This window comes from Larimichthys crocea, chromosome III, assembly GCF_000972845.2.
Source record: "Larimichthys crocea isolate SSNF chromosome III, L_crocea_2.0, whole genome shotgun sequence".
NCBI classification, from domain to species: Eukaryota; Metazoa; Chordata; class Actinopteri; family Sciaenidae; genus Larimichthys; species Larimichthys crocea.
This window is the reverse complement of record NC_040013.1, coordinates 18722259-18743532: the sequence shown is the minus strand read 5'-3', so window position 1 is coordinate 18743532 and position 21274 is coordinate 18722259. Positions and strand designations below refer to the sequence as shown.

The 21274-nt window shown below is 38.8% G+C and overlaps 3 protein-coding genes and 1 long non-coding RNA gene across 5 annotated transcripts in view; 2 read left to right on the top strand and 2 right to left on the bottom strand.

The window, feature by feature from the left end:
* Nucleotides 1-581: 581 nt before the first annotated feature.
* LOC113745610 (uncharacterized) lies at nt 582-20030 on the bottom strand. The gene is made up of 7 exons (XR_003462250.1): nt 19932-20030; nt 19027-19081; nt 4485-4642; nt 3255-3347; nt 2642-2706; nt 1009-1066; nt 582-882 (listed from the first exon to the last, which is right to left on the bottom strand). It is a non-coding gene; the product is annotated as an uncharacterized LOC113745610 (long non-coding RNA).
* On the top strand, nt 6857-11688 carry LOC104929468 (protein phosphatase 2, regulatory subunit B, delta). Its single transcript, XM_010744003.3, has 10 exons — nt 6857-7050; nt 7352-7426; nt 7875-7972; nt 8082-8247; nt 8339-8451; nt 8532-8709; nt 8815-8979; nt 9336-9505; nt 9876-9967; nt 10091-11688. The coding sequence occupies exons 1-10, from the start codon at nt 7044-7046 to the stop codon at nt 10368-10370; spliced, it is 1344 nt and encodes a 447-aa protein (XP_010742305.1). The 5' UTR covers nt 6857-7043; the 3' UTR covers nt 10371-11688.
* bnip4 (BCL2 interacting protein 4) lies at nt 12242-15091 on the bottom strand. Of its 2 annotated transcripts, XM_019255080.2 has the most exons (6): nt 14934-15089; nt 14418-14589; nt 14217-14277; nt 13776-13882; nt 13033-13182; nt 12242-12626 (listed from the first exon to the last, which is right to left on the bottom strand). In XM_019255080.2, the coding sequence occupies exons 1-6, from the start codon at nt 14974-14976 to the stop codon at nt 12584-12586; spliced, it is 576 nt and encodes a 191-aa protein (XP_019110625.1). In that variant the 5' UTR covers nt 14977-15089; the 3' UTR covers nt 12242-12583. The 2 variants fall into 2 exon arrangements, with proteins under 2 accessions (XP_019110625.1, XP_027133298.1); XM_027277497.1 differs by lacking the exon at nt 13033-13182 and having other exon boundaries at nt 14934-15091.
* smndc1 (survival motor neuron domain containing 1) overlaps nt 19963-21274 on the top strand; it is a 14099-nt gene continuing 12787 nt past the window's right edge. The window contains exon 1 of the mRNA XM_027277496.1: nt 19963-20046. The gene's annotated coding sequence lies outside the window, so the exon portion shown is untranslated. The remainder of the gene's footprint in view (nt 20047-21274) is intronic.

Genomic DNA, 21274 nt, shown 5'->3' with positions numbered 1-21274 from the left:
GTCCATGGTTTTGAGCAGTGACTCACAAGACTGTATGTTTAGTGCATAGGTGAGGAGCCAAAAGAACGTCAGCACAAAGCTTGCGCACAATCAAAATCGCTGTACTCAATAGCTTCCCCGCGAAAGTGAGTTTGGCTCTCCTGAGAAACATACAAAGTTTGAGCATCTGTTCCATCATGTAGTCTTTGTTGAGAAATTAAATATTGAACTGATCTAGTGTACCATGAATGTTTCACTCACATAGTGATTAGACAGACTGGAGAGGCAAGACATTGCAGCACTTTACACTCTGTTTTAATATACTGTTTTTGTTGTTCCTATACACCACATTATAATGCTGCTGTTGAAGATGGTTTGGATCCTTGCTTCAATTAGAGTCAACATGCATGTGTAATTCTAGTACACATACACATGCAAATTTAAATGTGCGCGTTTTGTATACGTGTGCACAACCACAATCATCCACTGTACGCAATGAGCTGATGTCCAGCTGATAGTGCACAACAATTTAATTGAAAAAAAAAAAAACAACAGAAATTGGAGTTTTGTTTTTTTATGATTCAATTATCAACTTGGCGGCATCTGTTTTTACGTATTCATATGCATGTATTTTTGTGTGTGCACTATATAGAAAAAGCACTTATTTAAATTGGTTTTCTTGTTTGCTGTTAAAAAAATCTTTTCTCACTTCGTCATCCTTTGCTTCAAATCAACAATTGTCTCAAGGGAGAACCTCTAATGATGTTTTTGACATTAACATCTCGCATTAGATGAGCAGACCAAGGTAACATGCAAGCAGGAGAAGGAAACGGTATCATCACAGAGATCATAAAATGGTGTCGTGAGTAGTCTTTTGTCCAGGACCATAGGAGAGTTCTGTTGCTAAAGGGAAGGACAAAAGCAGAAGGCGCCACGGGTATAAGGTTCCCCAGAGCAACAATGCTGAAAGTTTCAACTTGCAGCACATGGGTGTAACTTTAACTGGAATACTGTGGATCAAAGACTCACAAACAAAGTGGGTGGAAATGCTGGAGGAGTGTCTGTGCTCAAGTGAAGGACAGGTTCACTAGAGAGAAAGCGAGAGAGACCATTTATGAAACACAGACCAGGCAATCAAGGCTAATTACTGAGACTGTGTTTTGTGAACTCAAAGGGCAGCGTGATTCAATTAACAAAATTGATGTGTATTATAATTTTTGCTCATTTTGGAAAATAAAATTACACCCACTTTCAAAACATGTGGTCAAACAAGCATATGAGATATAAAAACAAAATCAAGATGTAATTGAATTTAACCAAGATTTAAATATCGCCACCGCTTCGCGCATAGATAAAATACACAGCAGATCTTGTATCACATCTCAAACATTCATTCTACACTCCTGTCTGCCTGCCTGTCGTCTTTTAGAGAGTGAATTATTCACTTCTGCTTCTTTAAATAAGAAACACAGCCTTGAAATTTGTGGGGCTTAAGGCAACTCATCAGGTTAGATCAGTGCAATGTGGATGTGTAACCTTTACACTGCAGTTGAACCTGCACATACAAGTGTTATGAAAGGTCCCTGTGGCGCTCTGCTCTTCTGACATGGATTTGAAGACTTGCCACTTTATTAGCTGCTAAGCCCCCAATACTTGTTCTATATAGTGGAGGCCTATGTTATGAGCTGGGATCTCATTGTCTTGCGTTATTAGAGGAAGAGTCTGCAGCACTCTCTTGTCGCCCCGAGAGAATAGCCTGACTGTTTGAAGGGAAGCTACAAGTGCAATTTAACCCATCTTATTTACAATATGATCTGTTACAAGGACATCATTGCTGCAAGGATTCACATCTAATATATCCCCTCAATGTGATTCTTTTCTGTTTCCATTGATCTGGGGGACTATATTTTGTTTGATGTTCACTTGAGCCTTTCAAAGAAACGAGAAATCTTGTATCTGTCAAGTTAGAGTAGACTTGAAGATAAACTGAAAACTTTAGTGATCTGCACCACTCCAAATCAGTATTTTCATACAGATTTCACTTGAAACGGTAACAGTCGAAATCAAAAACAACTGCTATGTGCTTAAAGGTAAAAAAAAAAAGAAAAAAAAAAGTTCATTAATAAATGTGAGTCGATGTCGAGTTCTTCCTGGCGATAGCAACATCAGCTCGGGGAAAACAAGCAGTTTGTGATCATCACTTGTGTCATGCAGCACACACTTTATCCTCCAAAATGGAAATTATCTATTGGCGTTGAATAATAAGTGCCATAGTGCCATCTAGTGCACAAATTTGCACACTGAAGAATGACAGTCGCTGTATGTAAAATATGCTCCATGTTCTGTATCTTACATGTGTAGGGCTTTACCAAAGAGGCACAACTGGTGCAGGAATGACACGAACAAAAGGACGGTGTACTGTTTACACTGGTCGCTTGTGTGCTTCGGTGTGAGGTTTAACTACACTGAATGACCACACTGAAAATTTCCGCTCAAGGGGGAAATAAACACGGAGACAAAGGTTTGTCTTCCAAGCCAGGTCTTTGACAACCCTCAGTTGTGGAAAGCCGCAAGGATAATCTCCTTCAGACAATGAGACAATGTTGAAGGCTCTGCATGCAAATTATACTTTGCCATCTAAATTACAAAGACATACACAGACCTCAAGTCATCAGGCCTCATATCTCACTCGTCGGGGCCTCTTGGCTGTTAGGTTGCCAGAGGATGCTATAGAAACAACAGAACAGAAAAAAAAATAATAAGAAAAAACACATGAGCCAAAACAAGAGTCTTGAATAATTGATTGTGTTTGTCTTTGCTGTTTTTGTGTGTGTGTGTGTGTGTGTGTGTGTGTGTGTGTGTGTGTAAGAGAGAGTTAAGACTGAGGGTCTGGACAGAGCTTTCTGCCCCAGAGCAGAGCAGACACATCCACTGGCCAATGGTTTGTGTTAAAAACTGTCTGATGGACCAAATGTGGGGGAAGGGTATGTTTGTGTGTGTGTGTGTGTGTGTGTGTGAGGTGCAATCGAATGTGTATGGGTATTTACGTGTGTGCCTCTGTGTGTAAATACAAACTGAAATAGATGAGGACAGTAGCGGTGTTTGATTTTTGTCAAGAGATGCTTGATTAAAGACGAGCTCATGTTAAAAACAGGACTGTTTTTCTATTCTGTTACATGAAAATAAAATGAAGTAAAGATTTCCAGGATAACAAACGCTTGTTGTTAAACGGCTCAGGAATAGGTGTGTTGTAAGATGTTAAAAAGTCAATATACCTTCATTTTGACTGTGCTGGTAATGAGCCATATTTTCTGGGGAAAATGGCTGCTTCTCCGGAGGCACCATGTCTACTGAATGTGGCCCTGATCCTGGATAAAACAGAAGGCTCACCAATCAATCTCTCCAGGTTGCCCACAGCCAGAGAAAGCAGCTGCACCACATGTTTGCCTTGCGCGATAGCGACAAGTTAACATACGGGCAGCACAGTAACCATCCACAAGCAGCCTCTAGCTGTCTTATAATGAATTCCCACAGGGATGGGGAACTATCAGAGTCAGTGGTGTTACTGGAGGCTCGGAATAAAGTCAACACCTCTCCTTATACCTGATGAAGCTACGGCGCCGCAGCACACACACTCGCACACACACACACACACACACACACACACACACACACACAGTCACAGGCACAACACTGAACTTGTAAAAATGTGAAAAATGTAATGTACACAACAATTAAGCTGTACGGTTTATTAAATCACAAATTGGGCTGGAGTCAAATGTTTCTCTTTCACACTGACGGTGAACACAAACAGTTTTTTTGTGTTTTTAATAGGGCGCCATTAGTCACATTGTTTTACTCTCATTTATAATTCATAGTAAAAACAGACATATTAGAACAAAAGTAGAAGAAGAAAAAAAACACAAACACATAATTGGAATTTAAAAATCAGCATTTAGTATAATTTATTCTAATCTGGCTGTTTGTATAGTATCTGTACCCACACTCCTTCAGATCAAGGAGTGTTCATATAAACTGTATCTGCACTGCCTCAACACACAGCTGCACAATTCAGAGGTGGAAGCTATCAAAGTAAAACACACTGCAAGCTCATTTGGTGCTGTGTGGAACTACACAGGGCTCCTCATATAGACGTCAAGGATGTCTATGTCTAATTTAAAGCGAAACATCTGGACATCTACGAACTATAAATGGGACTGATACTCACGTAGGTGTTAAATGTTATGGTTAACTATGTTTAATAACCCTATTCAGCTGTATTTTGGAGAACATCTGTACAATGATTTTCACCTACTAATTAAACAAATTAAAATTCCTTATGAGGTTGTTTAATGTCACATTCTTAATCACTTTCTATGCATTTCTCTTTCATTTCTATGAATAGTCTGAGACCATCCAACTGGTACTTATACTGCAAGTACAAGTTGGTCCGCCTTTATATAAATATATATATATATACTGTATATAGATATAAGCTTCCTAACCTCCAGGCCCTCTGCTCTGCCTCTCCCTAAGGGACGCTGTGTGAGTGATGAGGGGGATGTGGAACTCGGGAGATACCGGGGAGGAGGTTTTGGTGGAGACTTGGTCCAGGTCTTTCTGGGTGCATCCCTATTTATTCACTTGCCACCTCCAGGACAATCTGCAGATGCAGCAAACAACAAACAAAAAAAAAAGTTTAAAGTACTATGGAGAAAATACCCTGACTGTGTTTGTGTAGTAGTTACCAAGAGCCCATAATCACAGTTATTTAAAGTCAGTGCAGGGGATTAGGTAGCTTCAAAAACACACGTGACCTGTAATATTTGGTTAAAAACAATCATTATTTGTTCATAGCCACATTTGGGCCGCTATGTTATTTTAAGATAAAAAAGTAAAACAAGAATATATTAGCAAAAAAAGCAAACAAAGGACTGCATTTTACTTTTCAGCAAAATTAGTATATCTTAAAATAGTATGTTTCAACCGGTGCACTAAAAAGAACATATCTGTCTATTTTATCCACTAAAATATGGCCTAGATATTACATATTCACACATTTTTATCAGCATTTGCTTTTTTTCTTTGTTTTGTTTTGAAATGTGACTTTTTTTTATTGCACAATCAGCCCCTATGGGCGATCCCTCTCCTCCCAGTTCTTGACAACTCCAACCCTTCAGAGAGTGCTGTTTACAAAAAAGATATGCATAAAACTAAAAGAGACTACCCCGGCTCTAACATCTATTTTTGTATACATATTTTAACGCTATGATTCTGAGCGCATGCTCACACACACAAAAAAAAGACATATACGTACAGTATGTGACATACTTTTTGACGGATTCTGAGCAGAATTGGGTTGAGCAGAATTTGTTCCCTAACGTAATATCCACCATTTGAAGAAAACAATATAAAATGATTTATAGCATACAGTGAGAGTGCTGTGCTGACGGACTGAAGCGACCAAAATAAGCATGTATTCTCTATTTTCTAAATTATGTGGAGGGGGTGGGGAGAATCACCTAGATAAATAGATATTACAGACTTTATGGGATCAAAACTATGTCCAATGTGATACCCTGAACACAAGATGATGATTGTTTTCTGAATATTGCAACATCACAAAATGTCCTTTAACAACTGTAACAACTCGTGTAGGCATGGCACCTGTATGTACAGATTATGTGGCTATAGTAATGACGATGTACTGTCAAAGTAAAGAGTCATAGCATTTTAAGCAAATAATTCATTATACTTCTGCTACAAAAAACCTCCCCAACTTAAATGTTGTATTTTAACATTTATAACACTACTTGGTGTTGAACAAGCTTGACAGACCAAGTCAATGAAGGACTAGTAAATTACAAAATGCCTCTGCAAGTGTCTATGAAGGAGCTGAAAAGTATCTACACATGCATGCTCAGCCAAACTTGTTTTTCATCCTTTCCCCCACTAGATGTCACCCACTGACCATGCAATAAAAGCCGGGGGTACATGGGCGTCATACAATTTTGAGTGAGGACTCACTTCATACGTAACATCAACAGCAAACAAGTGAATACAAAGTTTGTTTGTTTTTTATCATGAAAGCTGTCATGTGTAAACAGAAACATTTTATTTGCACCTCTGCAAGAAAAAAAAAAAAACGTACTCAGTACTCATATATTTGCAGAAATGTATGATTTACAACCTGGCTAAGAACACAAAACTAGAAATTATATTTATGCTGGCTACTTTTTTGTTTATTTTATTTACCTAAAAAAAATACTCTCATCCTTTATGTGAACATAATTATTTGTCCACACCCGATCAGAGGACATCTCAAGCCACGCTCTGGGCTCTGAATAAGCAGGAATTATTATTATTAATAATAAGTGTTAATGTGAAATGAAATAAAGTTGGCATGCATACAAAAAAGAAAAAGAAAGACTAAAAAAAAAAAACGTACTCAGTACTCATATATTTGCAGATGAAATGTATGATTTACACCTTGCCTAGGAACACAAAACTAGAATTTATACTTTTATTTTATTATCTCAGCTTCAATAAAAAATAAAAAAAAACTCTCATCCTTTATGTGAACATTTAAATTGTCCACACCCACCATCAGAGGACATCTCAAGCCACGCTCTGGGCTCTCTCTCTCTCTCTCTCTCTCTTAAATAAGCAGGAATTATTATTTATTATATATTAACGTGTCAATGTGAAATGAAATAAAGTGTCGTGCACATGCATGCAAAAACAAAAATGAATTCAAAAATGCACATGTGATAACATGATGCTCAGGAGGAAGGGATGGATGGATGGATGGAGGGAGCCAGGATGTGGCATGTGTGCATGACGTCATTTCTCCATGTACTGTGCGCCATTTTGGAAGAAGGAGGAAAAAAAAGAAAAAAAAAATCACGGATAATTTCCGTGGGTCTTGACAGATCTCTGAACCCAGAGTGTTCACACTGATTGTGGATGGTATCTTTACCCCCCCTCTCGCCTCTAGCAAGCCGCACTGGTTGACCAGGTGATCTGGAGAGCTGTGTTACAGCAAAGAGCTGCTACATGAAGCAATGGCGGGTAAGCTACTTTTCTTTTTTTTCTTTTTTTTTTAAAAGAGAGAGGACCCACCTTCACTTGGTGCTGGTGGTGTGTGTGTATATGTGTGTATGTGTGTTTGTGTGTGTGTGTGTGTGATGGCCCTGAATCTGCAACTTTAGCTTAGCACCCCGACGTTAGCTGCTTGTGCTAAGCTAAAGTTGCTAGTTGTCAAACTGTGTCACTGTCAGGTCTTTTTTTTATTATTTATTTATTTCAAATGCGAGTTTTATCAGACACGAACTTAAAACGCTGTGTTGTTGTTGTTTCTGTGTGTCCGCAGGAGTTGCAGGAGGAAATGATTTTCAGTGGTGTTTCTCTCAAGTGAAAGGAGCGATAGATGAAGATGTTGCGGAAGGTATGTGAGCTAACGGCGGCTAGCTCGGCTCGGCTAGCCGGATGATGATGCTTTCACACGAGATGCACGATAGCTAGATGTGTGCACTTTGTTGTGAGACATCCGTCGTGACTTGGTGTGTGTGTGTGTGTGGACAAGTCGCACAAACATCCTCTTTATTTTTTTGTTTAAATGGCTAGCACGTCGCTAGGCTAGCCTAGCTCTGTGCTAGCTGGCGGCTAAGCTACATTAAAGGGGAGCGACCGTGTCCGTGACGTGAGTGACATCATGCTTGTTTTCATTCATTCATTCATACGTGAATGGGTGTTTGATCGCCAGTGTGAGGGGTTTCAGCAGACCTGACACTGCAGCCTCACACATTAAGGGTTACTGTAGCTGTCAACACATCCATAATCCAGAAGGATGTAGGTATTAAAAGTCTTGATTCATGCTCTGATTTATTTTCCAGCTGACATAATCTCAACAGTTGAGTTCAACTATTCTGGAGAATTGCTCGCGACCGGAGATAAAGGAGGCAGAGTAGTGATATTTCAGCATGAACAGGAGGTGAGATTCACAATGAAACGTCTGTGTCACGTCCTCGAGTCTCGGATGTGCTGACTCTGTTTGCACTGACGACGATGTGTTTGTTTGTTGTTGTGTTGTTTGTTCGCAGTCCAAGAATCGTCCACACCTGCGCGGGGAATACAACGTCTATAGCACTTTTCAGAGTCACGAGCCAGAATTTGACTATTTGAAAAGTTTAGAAATCGAGGAAAAAATTAATAAAATAAGATGGCTACCCCAACAAAACGCTGCTCACTTTCTACTTTCGACAAACGGTGAGTGAGTTTTACGGGTTTGTCTGTTAAAGAAGTATCAGATTTTTAGAATCTGAAGCTGACTTTGTCTGTTTTTTTTTTTTGTTGTCAGATAAAACTATCAAATTGTGGAAAATCAGTGAAAGAGATAAACGAGCAGAAGGTTACAACCTGAAAGATGAAGACGGACGACTCAGAGATCCCTTTAGAATCACCTCTTTACGGGTTTGTCCAATCACGCGCCAGACCTGTCCCGTCTTTTTTTTTTTAAAGTCAATTTTAAAAGTGCATATTGTATCTTTCAGGTACCAGTACTGATGCCAATGGATCTCATGGTAGAAGCAAGCCCACGGAGGATCTTTGCAAATGCGCACACCTATCACATTAATTCCATTTCTGTAAATAGTGATCATGAAACGTACCTCTCCGCAGATGACCTAAGAATAAATCTATGGCACTTGGAAATCACAGACAGAAGTTTTAGTATCCTTTTTTCCAGCGACAACAACAGATATTAGATATGTGGCTTTTAGGTCTCTGCGCTGTGTCATCATGAAACATAATAGTTCCTTAACAGTGTGTTCCCAGATATTGTAGACATCAAGCCCGCCAACATGGAGGAATTGACAGAAGTAATCACAGCTGCTGAGTGCCATCCACACCAATGCAATGTATTTGTGTACAGCAGTAGCAAAGGCACCATCCGCCTGTGTGACATGCGAGCAGCGGCACTCTGCGATCGGCACTCAAAGTGTAAGTACCATCACTGTTGTGCTGCAGTGTTAAGTGGATTAATTAGTCTATCGGGAAAATTAACTGATAGAATATTTGATGGACCAGTTAAGTAATTTATGAATTTACTAAAGGTTAATCTAATATTTATATTTCTTAATTTTCTCATATTACTATTATTTGACTTTTGGTCAGACAACACTCATTATTTGACAGATTTCATGTTTAAATTATTCAATAGTGTTTTTAAAAAGACAGACGTTGCTTCATTTGCCAAGATATCAATTAAAATTTCTTTATTTGGACTTATTGGAGGCCATGCTGGGAATTGATTTTTAGAATCATGATTTATTTTATTTATTTATTTTTGTTTTCAGTCTTTGAGGAGCCTGAGGATCCAAGCAGCCGATCCTTTTTCTCTGAGATCATCTCCTCCATCTCGGACGTGAAGTTCAGTCACAGCGGACGCTATATGATGACACGTGACTACCTCTCCGTCAAAGTTTGGGACCTCAACATGGAGAACAGGCCAGTGGAGACGTATCAGGTGCATAAACACACTTCAGTTTCAAATAGAACAGATGTGTGAGAACAAACGAAGCACTACGGTGATGTTAAAAATGATCTGTCTGATTGAAGTGACGGCTTAAATCAGATCTTACGTGGACTAAAAATACCCAATTTCCACACTACATTTTTAGTTCTAAAAGCCGAAAGCCTCACAGGTGTGTCTGGTTAGCCACACAAGCTGAGGGCAGTTCTGAACTCAACCTTCTACTGACGAAAAAAAACGGGGTGAAAGATCAATACTTGGGCCTAATATTGTGTTAGCTGGACCCTCTTTACACTTGCATGCATACAGATGAAAATATTTGACTTAAGTGAATATTTAAACTAAGTAACATGTTTTGTTTCAGGTCCATGAATACCTTCGCAGTAAACTCTGCTCTTTGTATGAAAATGACTGCATCTTTGACAAGTTCGAGTGCTGCTGGAATGGCAGTGACAGGTGAGCGTCCAGCATTTCCCCTGCTACTGGCCTGTCGTCAGTTTCTTTTACAGTGTATTTCATCATTTTTTTTGTTAATATCAATCACTGGTGACGTTCGTTTTAATTTTCTCTGTCCCTTAGTGCCATCATGACCGGCTCCTACAACAACTTCTTCCGAATGTTTGACCGCAACACCAGGCGGGACATCACACTGGAGGCGTCCCGGGAGAGCAGCAAACCACGGGCTACACTCAAACCACGCAAAGTGTCCACTGGCGGCAAGAGGAAGAAGGATGAGATAAGCGTGGACAGCCTGGACTTCAACAAGAAGATCCTCCACACTGCCTGGCACCCCAAAGATAACGTGATAGCTGTGGCAGCCACCAACAACTTGTACATTTTCCAGGACAAAATCAATTAGAAGATTTGGGACTCCAGAGGATAGGGCTTTTACCGTACCTGTGTAGTTAAGCCTACTACTTGTCTATCTGTATAAGAAGAAACAGCCTCGTTGTCCTCCTGGTGAAGAATTCGAAAGCACGTTGTCTACTTTTTTTGCCACAGGAGGTTGATCCATAGGCCTGTTTTATTTTGAGTCTGAGCTTAGGTTGTTTTTGCCTTTGGCACCAGGGCAATCAACATGCCCCCCTGACCCAGAAAGCCCAATTCGGGTCTAATTGACAGAATGGCACTCCCTAGAGGTCAAACTCTTGAACGTTGGTGTTTGTGTTGACATTTTAAGCCTTCATTTCATGATTTAACGACAGAACTCTTGGAAGCCCTTAAAATGACGTCTTGTCAAAGTTGTAACATCATCTCAAAGATTTTGGGCCCTCTGAAGCACGGATTAATGGCCAATAAGCCTAACTGTAACATTCCCCCATTGGCCATGTATTCAGGCCAAACTACTGGTGAGGAAGAGGCCATGAATTTGGAAAGTGGACCTGTTTCTTTTCTCCCCCCTCCCTCCTTCCTCTTACTTTACCCCAGTCAATACGGTGACATAATTTCACTGACTGTATCTACTCAAGTACACCTTGTCATCCACATAATAAAAGAAACTAAAACTACAGATGTGTTTTTAAATTTAGAAGTATGTATTAAAACATGTTTATTGCTTTGCATGTTTTTATGTTGTAGAGAGGTGGAAAAATGTCCAGTCACACCACTGTCTTTGAGCAGATCTCAAGCAAACCTGTTATGGAAATACTATTTGGGGCTACCAGTTTCAGAACCACTGTTGGAGACGACCGATAATGTGTTTGTGTCAAGAGATTAATTTCTAGTTTTTGACCATGTTTTAGGGTGTAGGCTGGAAACTACATGGCACAAGATGGGGCCCAGGACAAAGGGAATCTGCAGCCTTAATACCTACTTCTATCAGTGACAGCTACAAGTTATGTCCCCAAACGTTTTACAAACCTCATGTGCATTATTTGTAAATCCTATTTTATAGAGTTATGTCCTCATATACTGCTGCTATATGTGGCTGTCTATGAAAAATACAAAGGAGGAAAATTGCACACCATACAGTTTATGTGATAGTGCCTCCGAGTCATGTAATAAGTAGGAAATTCAGACAGGCCTCATACATGTGCCCTTATTCATTTATTAGGGATGTCACCCAAATTTGAACCGCGTATTGCAGATGTGGATCTTATCTCCGTAGTTGTGAATGCAGAAATGAAGGTTGGCTACACAAAACATATACTGATGACATTAAAACAAACACATAATAATGCATTGTCTTTGTCCATTGATTCCTAACATGGTGGCAATGTATTCACTTGTTTATTATTTTGACCAAAGTTCAATAAAATTTTAATTGTGTTCATCTGCATGTGCCCATTTCCTTTCTAAAAATCCACCAGGACCAAACACTTCTTTCCAACTTTGAGTAGAATGAATAAAAAAACTTAAACATGTTGGTGATCGGTAAGATATTTATTTTCTTATAATCACAATTTACAAATGCCCAAACAGAGCAATTAATGGATGTAATCACTTAAATACTAGGCTAATGATCCCTTAGACAAAAAACGAATAAAATTACAAGTCAGGAGAATTTCCTTTATCCACAGCTGATCTAGAGTATTCTAGTGTAATAATTAGTGACTTCTGTTTGTTCAATCAAAACAACCCTTCTTTTTTCATTCCTTTACGGGTCATTGCAACTGATCATCATAATTATGTAATACTGAATATTGTGATACCGTGAAGCCATGATACTTTGAGATGGTTACCGTACTGTGAAAATCTCATACCATTGCAACCCTAAAAGTGATTTCTGCATTGCAAAAAGAAAAAGGCATTGACATACAGTATATAGCAGTTCCCTAACGTGCAGATTTAAGGAGCAGGAAGCAGCAAAACAGTCATTTCCAGGCCACTACAGAGACTACAGCAAGAAGCAGAGGATTGGTCACTGTTGTGTTCAGGAGTATACACCATGAAACAGCAATGACAGATCCTCAACTCTCCATGCTGGCCTGAGTGACAAGGGGGGGCACTCAATCAAATTGGACCATGTCGCTTGGCCACATTTCCCTTGATATTCAGAAGGTCCCATTCTTAAGGCATGCCGAGATGGTCACGTCAAGGTGACCAGATGTTCGCAACATACCGCCTTCTTACTTAGTAGGTGTTGTGGGAGGTTAAACGCTTCCCGATATAAATCCTGAAATGAAAAGAGAGAAACATGTAAAATAAGATGGTGCTATTTTCGAGGTTTATGGAAGCAAGATCAAGATTTATAAATAGCACGACACATAACGTAAATAAAACTGTTGTCCCACTACCACAAAAATCAAAAAACAAGACTGGAATCCATCACTCTCAAACTGATTGACAGGTCATTCAATGCAGAGACCAACACCAGACAACCGCTAAATTATTCATGCTGTGTTGGAGCAATTAAAGGTCTGTGTGCATCAGTGATGTTTTGAACAGTGGCCTATATTTTCATGTATGGATATTTGATGAATACCAAATAAGTCCGATTTTTTCATTATTTATGTGAATATATATCACTTATACGTGGTCAAAGATCAGGGCTGAGTTACAGATGAAATGATGTTGCTTACCCTAGGCCAACAGCAAGTATGTGAGAAATGATTAATGAAGGAAGGAACAGCTTCAGAAAGTCAGCAGACAGAACGCCGCCCTTCTTCATGACGCTGGTGTTCCTGATGCTGAGAGAGGTCGAGCGCTTGGGGTACTTCAGCAGGAACTCCCTACAGAGGAGCGCATTAATTTTTCACTGCTTTGAATTCATTAAAATCAATGAGCGCTGGTGTAATGTCAGACTGACACATCTGCTCACATCTTTGAAATAATCCCTGAATTACAAATCATGGCATAAAATAAATATACTGAGGCTAATAAGCGTAAAGTATTAGCACAATGGGGTTACCAAATTTCCTATTCCTGTTACCATCGCTACCATTTTCCTATTGATTCTTCTTCTTCTCCTTTCGGCTTTTCCCTTCAGGGGTCGCCACAGCGAATCAGTTGCCTCCATCTAACCCTGTCTTCTGCATCCTCTTCTCTCACACCAACTACCTGCATCCATAAACCTCCTCTTTGGTCTTCCTCTAGGCCTCCTGTCATGGCAGTTCAAAACTCAGCATCCTTCTACCAATATATTCACTATCACCATTTTCCTATTGATTGTGCATCCAAATTGTATTAAGATGATTCAATTCATCAACAATTCAGTTTGTGCAACAGCACATTTTGTTTTTTAAAGTTGGAATAACTATGTTTACTAAGATAACTCAGCTAACATACAAAGCACTAAGAGATACCAGTCGTAATGGCTACATACTTTGGTGGGTTGTTCTCAGGTCGACTTGACCAGTCCCAGATCCAATCAGAGCTTTTCTTCATCAGGTTCTCTACTTCCCGTCTCCTTTCTTGGAAGTCTTCATCCGACTAAAAACACCAATTAAATGATGTCAGAACACATTCGGCAACAACTTAGCCATCACTCATATTTAGGTGGCAGCAGAGACTTGGCTTGGGAACCGGAGGGTGGCCTTTTTTTCGAGGTGCCCTCAAGCCAGGACCCCTAACTGCCCCCAAGGTGCCGCTATGTGGCTGTGTGTGTGTATGTGTGTGTGTGTGTTTGTATTTTGGGTAAATACTTGAGTGAAAAAAGAATCTCCCCTAAAAGTAAACAAAATGATGCTTTAAATCATCATACAAACTATTAATAAAGTATTATTTAAATAGACTTGACACATATTTTGTATATATATATATATACCTGTGAGCTGTTTCCCTCTGAGCCTCTCCACAGCAGAAGGGGGGTCTGTGCTCGGAGTGGGCTATTGTGAAACCGGTAAACAACATGGCTTTAGTCACGTTATACACGTTACCACATCTTAGCCATCTGTATTACACAATACAAATGAAATGAAAACACAAATTGTGCTTCTCCTTTCCCCCCTCCCTCCCTCCTACAGACCTGTTACATTGAGAACTGCCTTTGGAGCTGTTCCTGCCTGACTCATGCTGTGCATCCAGCAGCATTTTCTCCAAATCGCCCTCCTGGATGGACGTGGGGATTTGCTCCTGGCTGCCGTGGTGACTGGTAGTTTGAGAGCCAGTGCCACTGAAATGCAGCTCGACCCAGGAACCTTAAATCAAACACAAAAACAGTGAACACACATGAACTCTGGTGGGTATCACTGGCCTATATAGGCTGGGACTGGAGGACAATAAACAAGACACGGACTGTCCTTGGCTTGCAGGCATTTTGATTTCGCAACATTGCAAATAAGCCTCATTTACTAACTAGGCCGATGGGCCTTTGGTGGTTTGATAATCGATTAAAAAAAACAACATTAATCTCTGATCTAGCAAGTTGAGCTGGCTGACGTGAGGACATCTGATGTGACGTGTTTACTTCACTGTGAGCTAGCGCTAGCAGCGACACTGCTGAACCACAGGCTGTTATTTTTTTTGTGCGTTCATACTTTACCTTGCAAACTCTCGTCCGATGAATTGTCCTTCTGGAGCGACATCGTGCTGGTGTATAATGTTGCGGGTCCACTTGTTCACGCAGTCCTCGAGGCCTAAATGTGGCAGAAAATCTGTGTACGCTTTGCCTCGAGCCTCAACTGCCACAATAACAATGACGCAATATTGTGTTTATCTCTAACGTGATTGGCTCAAAGGGGGGCATGCGTTTCTGCTAACAAGACAACACTGCGCATGCTCGCCCGGACAACCTCAATAAACATGACTGCAAAGTCTCGCATTAACTTCAGCTAAATTATGATATTTATAAAAACGACAGCGACGTTTTGCTCACGGCAACTTATTTCACATTTTGATTGAAAGCTTGTTTGTTGTTGCAGTTTCACACAGCTGTCTGCAGATGGCAGTCATAGCTCATTACTCCTTCTCTAAATTGCTTCAGTAAACAATGTATATAGCACATGCAATACATCATGTGAGAAGTATGTGTTTTAGTAAAATAGTTACACCTCACTTCACTACAAGTTAAAGTCCTACATTCAAAATCTTACTTAAGTAAAAGTACGCAAGTATTATCAGAAAAATGTAAAGTATGAAAAGTAAAAGTACTCATTCTGCAGTAAAATTGTGAGTGTATATTGACACAATGATGTATGCATACATTTTACTGCTGTAGATCTTCAGGTTGAGTTAGTTATAACTACGCTATATACTGTTTAGCAGTTTAATCTACAGCAGTGTTTCTCAAACTTTCTATAGCACGTACCACCTCAGAAAATAGCAGATGCGAAATACCATGTGATAAGTATTCAGTGCCGTTATTTTAAAAAAAAAAATACTAACACTACACTTCACTACAAGTTAAAGTCCTGCATTCAACATCTTACGTACGCAAGTATTATCAGAAAAATGTAAAGTATCAAAGTGTCTCTGTGAGTGTATATATACTGACACAATGATGTATACGTAGCATTTTACGGCAGTAGATCCTCAGGTTGAGTTAATTATAACTACTTTATATATACTGTTTAGCAGTTTAATCTACAGCAGTGCCTCTCAAACTTTCTATAGCATGTACCACCTCAGAAAATCCACCATTATCTATTATCAAAATATTGCAGTGTAGGCCGACCCTGTTCAACTAGAGTATAGCAGATGCAAAATACCATGTGATAAGTATTCAGAGACGTTATTTAAATAAAATACACCACACTACAGTACAAGTTAAAGTCCTGCATTCAAAATCGTACGTACGCAAGTATCATCAGAAAAATGTAAAGTATCAAAAGTAAAAGTACTCATTCTGCAGTAAAATAGACGTTTTTCACAGTTGCCATTTTGACATGAAATAGTAGGGTCATTGCAGATGTTCCCATGCATCCATTTTCTGTAACTCATCAGGGGGCGAGAGGTGGGGTACACCCTGGACAAGACATTAGTTTGTCACTGGACACATAGAGACAAAACAACCAGGTGTTTCGCAGGTGTTTCAAATGATAAATTAATTAAGGTTCTGTTCCATTCAGGTCAGACAGAGTCAGGGTGCTGCTGTGGTGCATGCTGTTTCATTGGGAAGGCTCTGCTGCAATAAATGGAATGGAACCTTAATTAGGATCATTGGACACACCTGTGTCAACCCCACTACATGTCAAAATGGCTGCTGTGAAAAAAGGTCTATTGTCTTGTCTCTATTGTATGTTTTTGGATTAATATTACTGATGTATCGACATTCAAATATTGCAGCAGTTCACACAGGGGGCAGGTTTATAAGAAGATTATTTATTAACTGAATCCTAAATGAAACCAGGTCAAGAACCAGATAGATGAGTGTTACTGATCTGCACTCTTCTTTATAATATTTCCTGCTTGGAGCCAAAATTTCAGAGTTTTTAACTAATTTTATTTCTACTTACTATTTCACTCATATTTTAACTAATTACTCATACTACATTCATAAAAACGATTACGTATCAGGCTGATATTGAAACTAAATATTTTAGGAAATGCAAAACTTATTTATTTTATAGAAATGATGTTCCAAACACCTCATTGTTTTATTTCATTCAAAATCTGTTTTTAAATTATTTCATTTAAAAAATATATATATATCCTGTTATGTAAAAGTAACTAAAGCTGTCAGACAATTGAGTGGAGTAAAAAAAAAGGTGCATAGAATGGAAATACTCAAGCAAAGTAGTAGTGCCTGGAATTTGAACTTATGTACAGTACTTAAATATTTATACTTTACATTCTATATTTCATCTCTGTAAAAGCCACACACTTGGCCTACAAATTCAATTATTAAATTCAATTATTAAGTGTTTCTGTTATGTGAAGAGAAGAGAAGAGAAGAGAAGAGAAGAGAAGAGAAGATGATGTTAACTGTTTCTACAGACTTATTTTAATTAACTATTTCACAAGGGACTAACAATGCGCTGTATTCTGACAAGGTAAAACAAACATATTTATTGTTTGTGATTTCTTGAAGAGGCACCACCAAATTTGAGGCTGGCAAATTTAATTATGTTTGCTACCATGGAGATTAGTATGACTGATTATTCTTGCAAAATTAAATTATTTCGACGATGCAGGAGGCTTATTATTCTGGGGTTTGTTCTCCTTCCTGGCAGACCATGGTTTACACAGAATATATGGAGCTTACTAGATCATCTCAAAACAGAGATAAATTACTGAGGAAACCTCTGAAAAAAAAAAAAGTTCTCACTGCAGTTTTCCTCCTTATCAAAAGAACAAGCTTGCACAAACAGTAATATTAATTAAATTCCCTTCAGTGCTGCATCAAGGTTTTGTTTTGCAATTACTCTTTTTTTTCTGTAGCTGTTTGTTTTAAACAGTAAGTCACTGTTTACACTGTTACTGTAAACAGTAAGTAGATTTTCTATGTTTTGTCACATACACACATACACACAGGTTTTGCCACACTGGTTTATAAGTGAATCCCAGATGACGGCATTGTGAGAGCCAGTAATCAGTACTACATTATCCAAAACTGCATTCGGTAATGTTTCCGTAACTTGGTGTATGGAACTGAAAGAAACAAATTATGTGAGTAATCAAATGTTTTCTATATTCCAAAAATAAAGTCTATATATTCTAATAACCAAACCTCTTGAGGGTATTATGTTCAGCACTGTTCAATGCAGTAAAACACACAATATGATAAAATGTCAGCGAGGTTGATTCAATCAACAATGCATACATTTATGGTGCTCAATAACAACAGAATAAACATTTATGAAAACCAAAGACATAAAGAATTTATCACAGTTAATATCTCAAATAAAATTATATTCTGTTGGTGTAGGTTATTTATATTTTCATGTCGTGCTGACAGAATTTAGGATGGAGGCAATACTGGCAGTAATTTTGTTAAGCGTTATGAATGTTGTTTCCCGCTCTTCAACCCGGCTCTCATTACAAAACTGCTCTCACCAGATGGCATGTATCAAAACCATTGTACGGTCATACAATACCATACAATAATGGCTACATTAATCCTTTTGCCATTTCACGTACGCCACATGGATTTGCCTACAATCTTTATTTAGCGTTCAACACAGAATGTGATGATTGATTTACAGTTATGACAAAAGAAAAAGGAAAATCGTTTTTGTCCACTGAAAGAAAGGGAGGAAGCATCCCCCTTCAGGCTATTAAATTAAACCATAAACTAGCATCTGGAAGTCTATCACCAATCAGATAATCTGACATTATGAGAGGTATTGTTGCAGAATAGAAGAAAGTTCCATCCTGTTTTACATCGGCAAGATAGACAAATAATAAATAATGAAGTAAAACATCAACATCATTATTGAGAGACATTAGTCAATATTAGTCATGGGTAGAAATGAATCCACTCAAGATTCAACCTACAAGCCATTCTCTGCACTCATTATCAGCCACACATTGGAAAATCCCATCAACATACAGATGCCAGGATCGAGAGGTCGGTAGTCAATAGCCAATGGTACAACATTTCACTCTAAACCTGCCCTGTGCCCGATGTTGGACTGGACCTTCTCACAATGTCAGTCAGTTCTGTCTTTATGTTATAATATGTAATATGTACTTACCCACATGGTGTCTGGTTCATCTGTGCCACCAAGGAGCCATATCCTTTCCTGTAAGCTGTACCAGACAAAAGAGGTGCAAGATAAATAACCAAAGAAAACAGATATAATATTATTTACCAAATAAGCATCTATATATGGGCCATTCAAGTTCAGTGTTTGATTTGTTTTTAAATAGGGTACATCCCAGTTGTCTTGAGGCAACATGCTTATGTAATCATAACTTTGCATTGATATAGTTACATCTGCGTTATGGAGCTAGCTATAATAACATTAATTATATAATAACGTCAATAGTGTATTTACATTTTGTTTGTGTCACTTCCGGCCACCATTGTTGTATTGGACTTGGGAAATCAACTAGCCTAACGTTTGCTACATGTTACGGTTTATTGTGCGACCGTGTTAACTGGCGACTGTTATCTGCGGTTGTCGTACAGCTAGTGAAGCAGAAAGAGAATTACGTAGTTGTAAAGCAAGACTCCAAAGACGAGGTATATTTCTTATTTATTTATTTATTTATTTTTTACATTGTAACGTTAATTAAATTCACATGGACACCTACCTATGTTTCCGTTTTTAACGGCTGTTGTAACTACGACAACCACGCATACATTCGGCTAACGGTCGCCAGTTAGCACGGTCGCCCGTTAAACCGGACCACCGTTATACATAGCTAGCTAAACCTCTCAGGTGTATCTCGGGTTAACAAATAACTTTTGTACAAAAGTATGCGGTAACTTTATATATTTACCCCCAACTAACAATATATATAAATATATATATACTCATCAGTGTTTCAACAGCGTACAAAATATAGCTAGCTAACCTTTCCTACCTAGTTTAGGAACATCTTAAACAACGACCACAGACAATGTCAGAAACTAAAAACTAAAATAATGATTTACCTTTTCAGGAGAGGAAAAACGTCTTCAGTGTACGTCCTGCTAATGTAATGTTTGAGAGAAGGACACCTGTCGATACAGTTCACCTGGTGGTGGCGCCCCCTGCTGACCGGTAGAGGTAACTACACCACACTCAGCTGAATACTTGACTAGTAGTCTGAATACATTTTGCACAATCTTGCTTATATTTGCACTACAAACAATGTTGGCCCATGAAAGCAGATTAAGGATTTATTTTAAATCAATATTTTTTACATTGCTTCTTACTGTAAATGACGAGTAGGACCCACTTGACCTTTGTGTAGTGCATTTGCAAAAGAGCGAGTGTTGCTCAGCGGTCACACAGCCTCTTCTACGAAGTCTACAAGTTGAACTTGAAGCTGCTTCTACAGCAGCGGACAAGCTAAACACTGGCTCTAAATAAGGCCTGACATATTTTTATTGTGTTTCACAGCCACCATGGTTTCTCCTTCATGCTAGGAAGGAGAGTGTGAGGTGATGAGGTTGCAACACTGGCCCTTTTAAAATAACAGCTTGATTATCATGTTGATGTTACACAGACTTGTAATTGGGTTATTTATTATTTCTGTGTCATGTCAAGCCTGTCCTTGTGCTATGTAACATCTCTAAGTCACATACCACCAACTATGTCACTGATTTTGGTGAAACTGGATCATATTTTATAGTAAAAAAAAAGTGCAAGCAAGAGCTTTAGACCACACGGAGGAGGAAGGTTTAAGGCTAGGGATGGAAGAGGGGGTGGTGGTGGAAATAAAAATAAAAGTTGCCGAGCAGCTGGTGGTTGTTTCCATTCACTGCCATTATTATTATTATTATTATTATTATTATTATTATTATTATTATTATTATTATTATTATTACTAGTTACTGCTAATAATGGCACCAAATCTCCAGTTGAAAAGCGCCAATCAAACATGATGGAAACATTTCTGTTTGTCTCAAAGTCAGAATCTTTTGTTTAGATAGCCTTCCATTCGTTTGAGTTTCAGTAATGTAGCAATTAATTAATTTTGGTCCATCTTTTAGTTAAATGTACAGTATATTGTCTTGCCTGAAAAACGGTATTTCAACAACCATTCCTGATTTTTTACAGTTTTTACTGTCCTCAGATATTGATCCCACTCTATCTGCATGACGTCGTCATGTTTTAATCACGTTTTCCCTTCACTTCAACTTCCAACGTCCACAACAGCAGTCAGAAGGTATGCCTTATTGCCTGAGACGCTGTCAAAAAGAGTTAAAACAGACGCCCTTGCAGTAGATAACAAGGGTGGAAAGGTATAGCCGAGAGCCCATAGAGACGTCACAGTTGATTGTGTGGTACA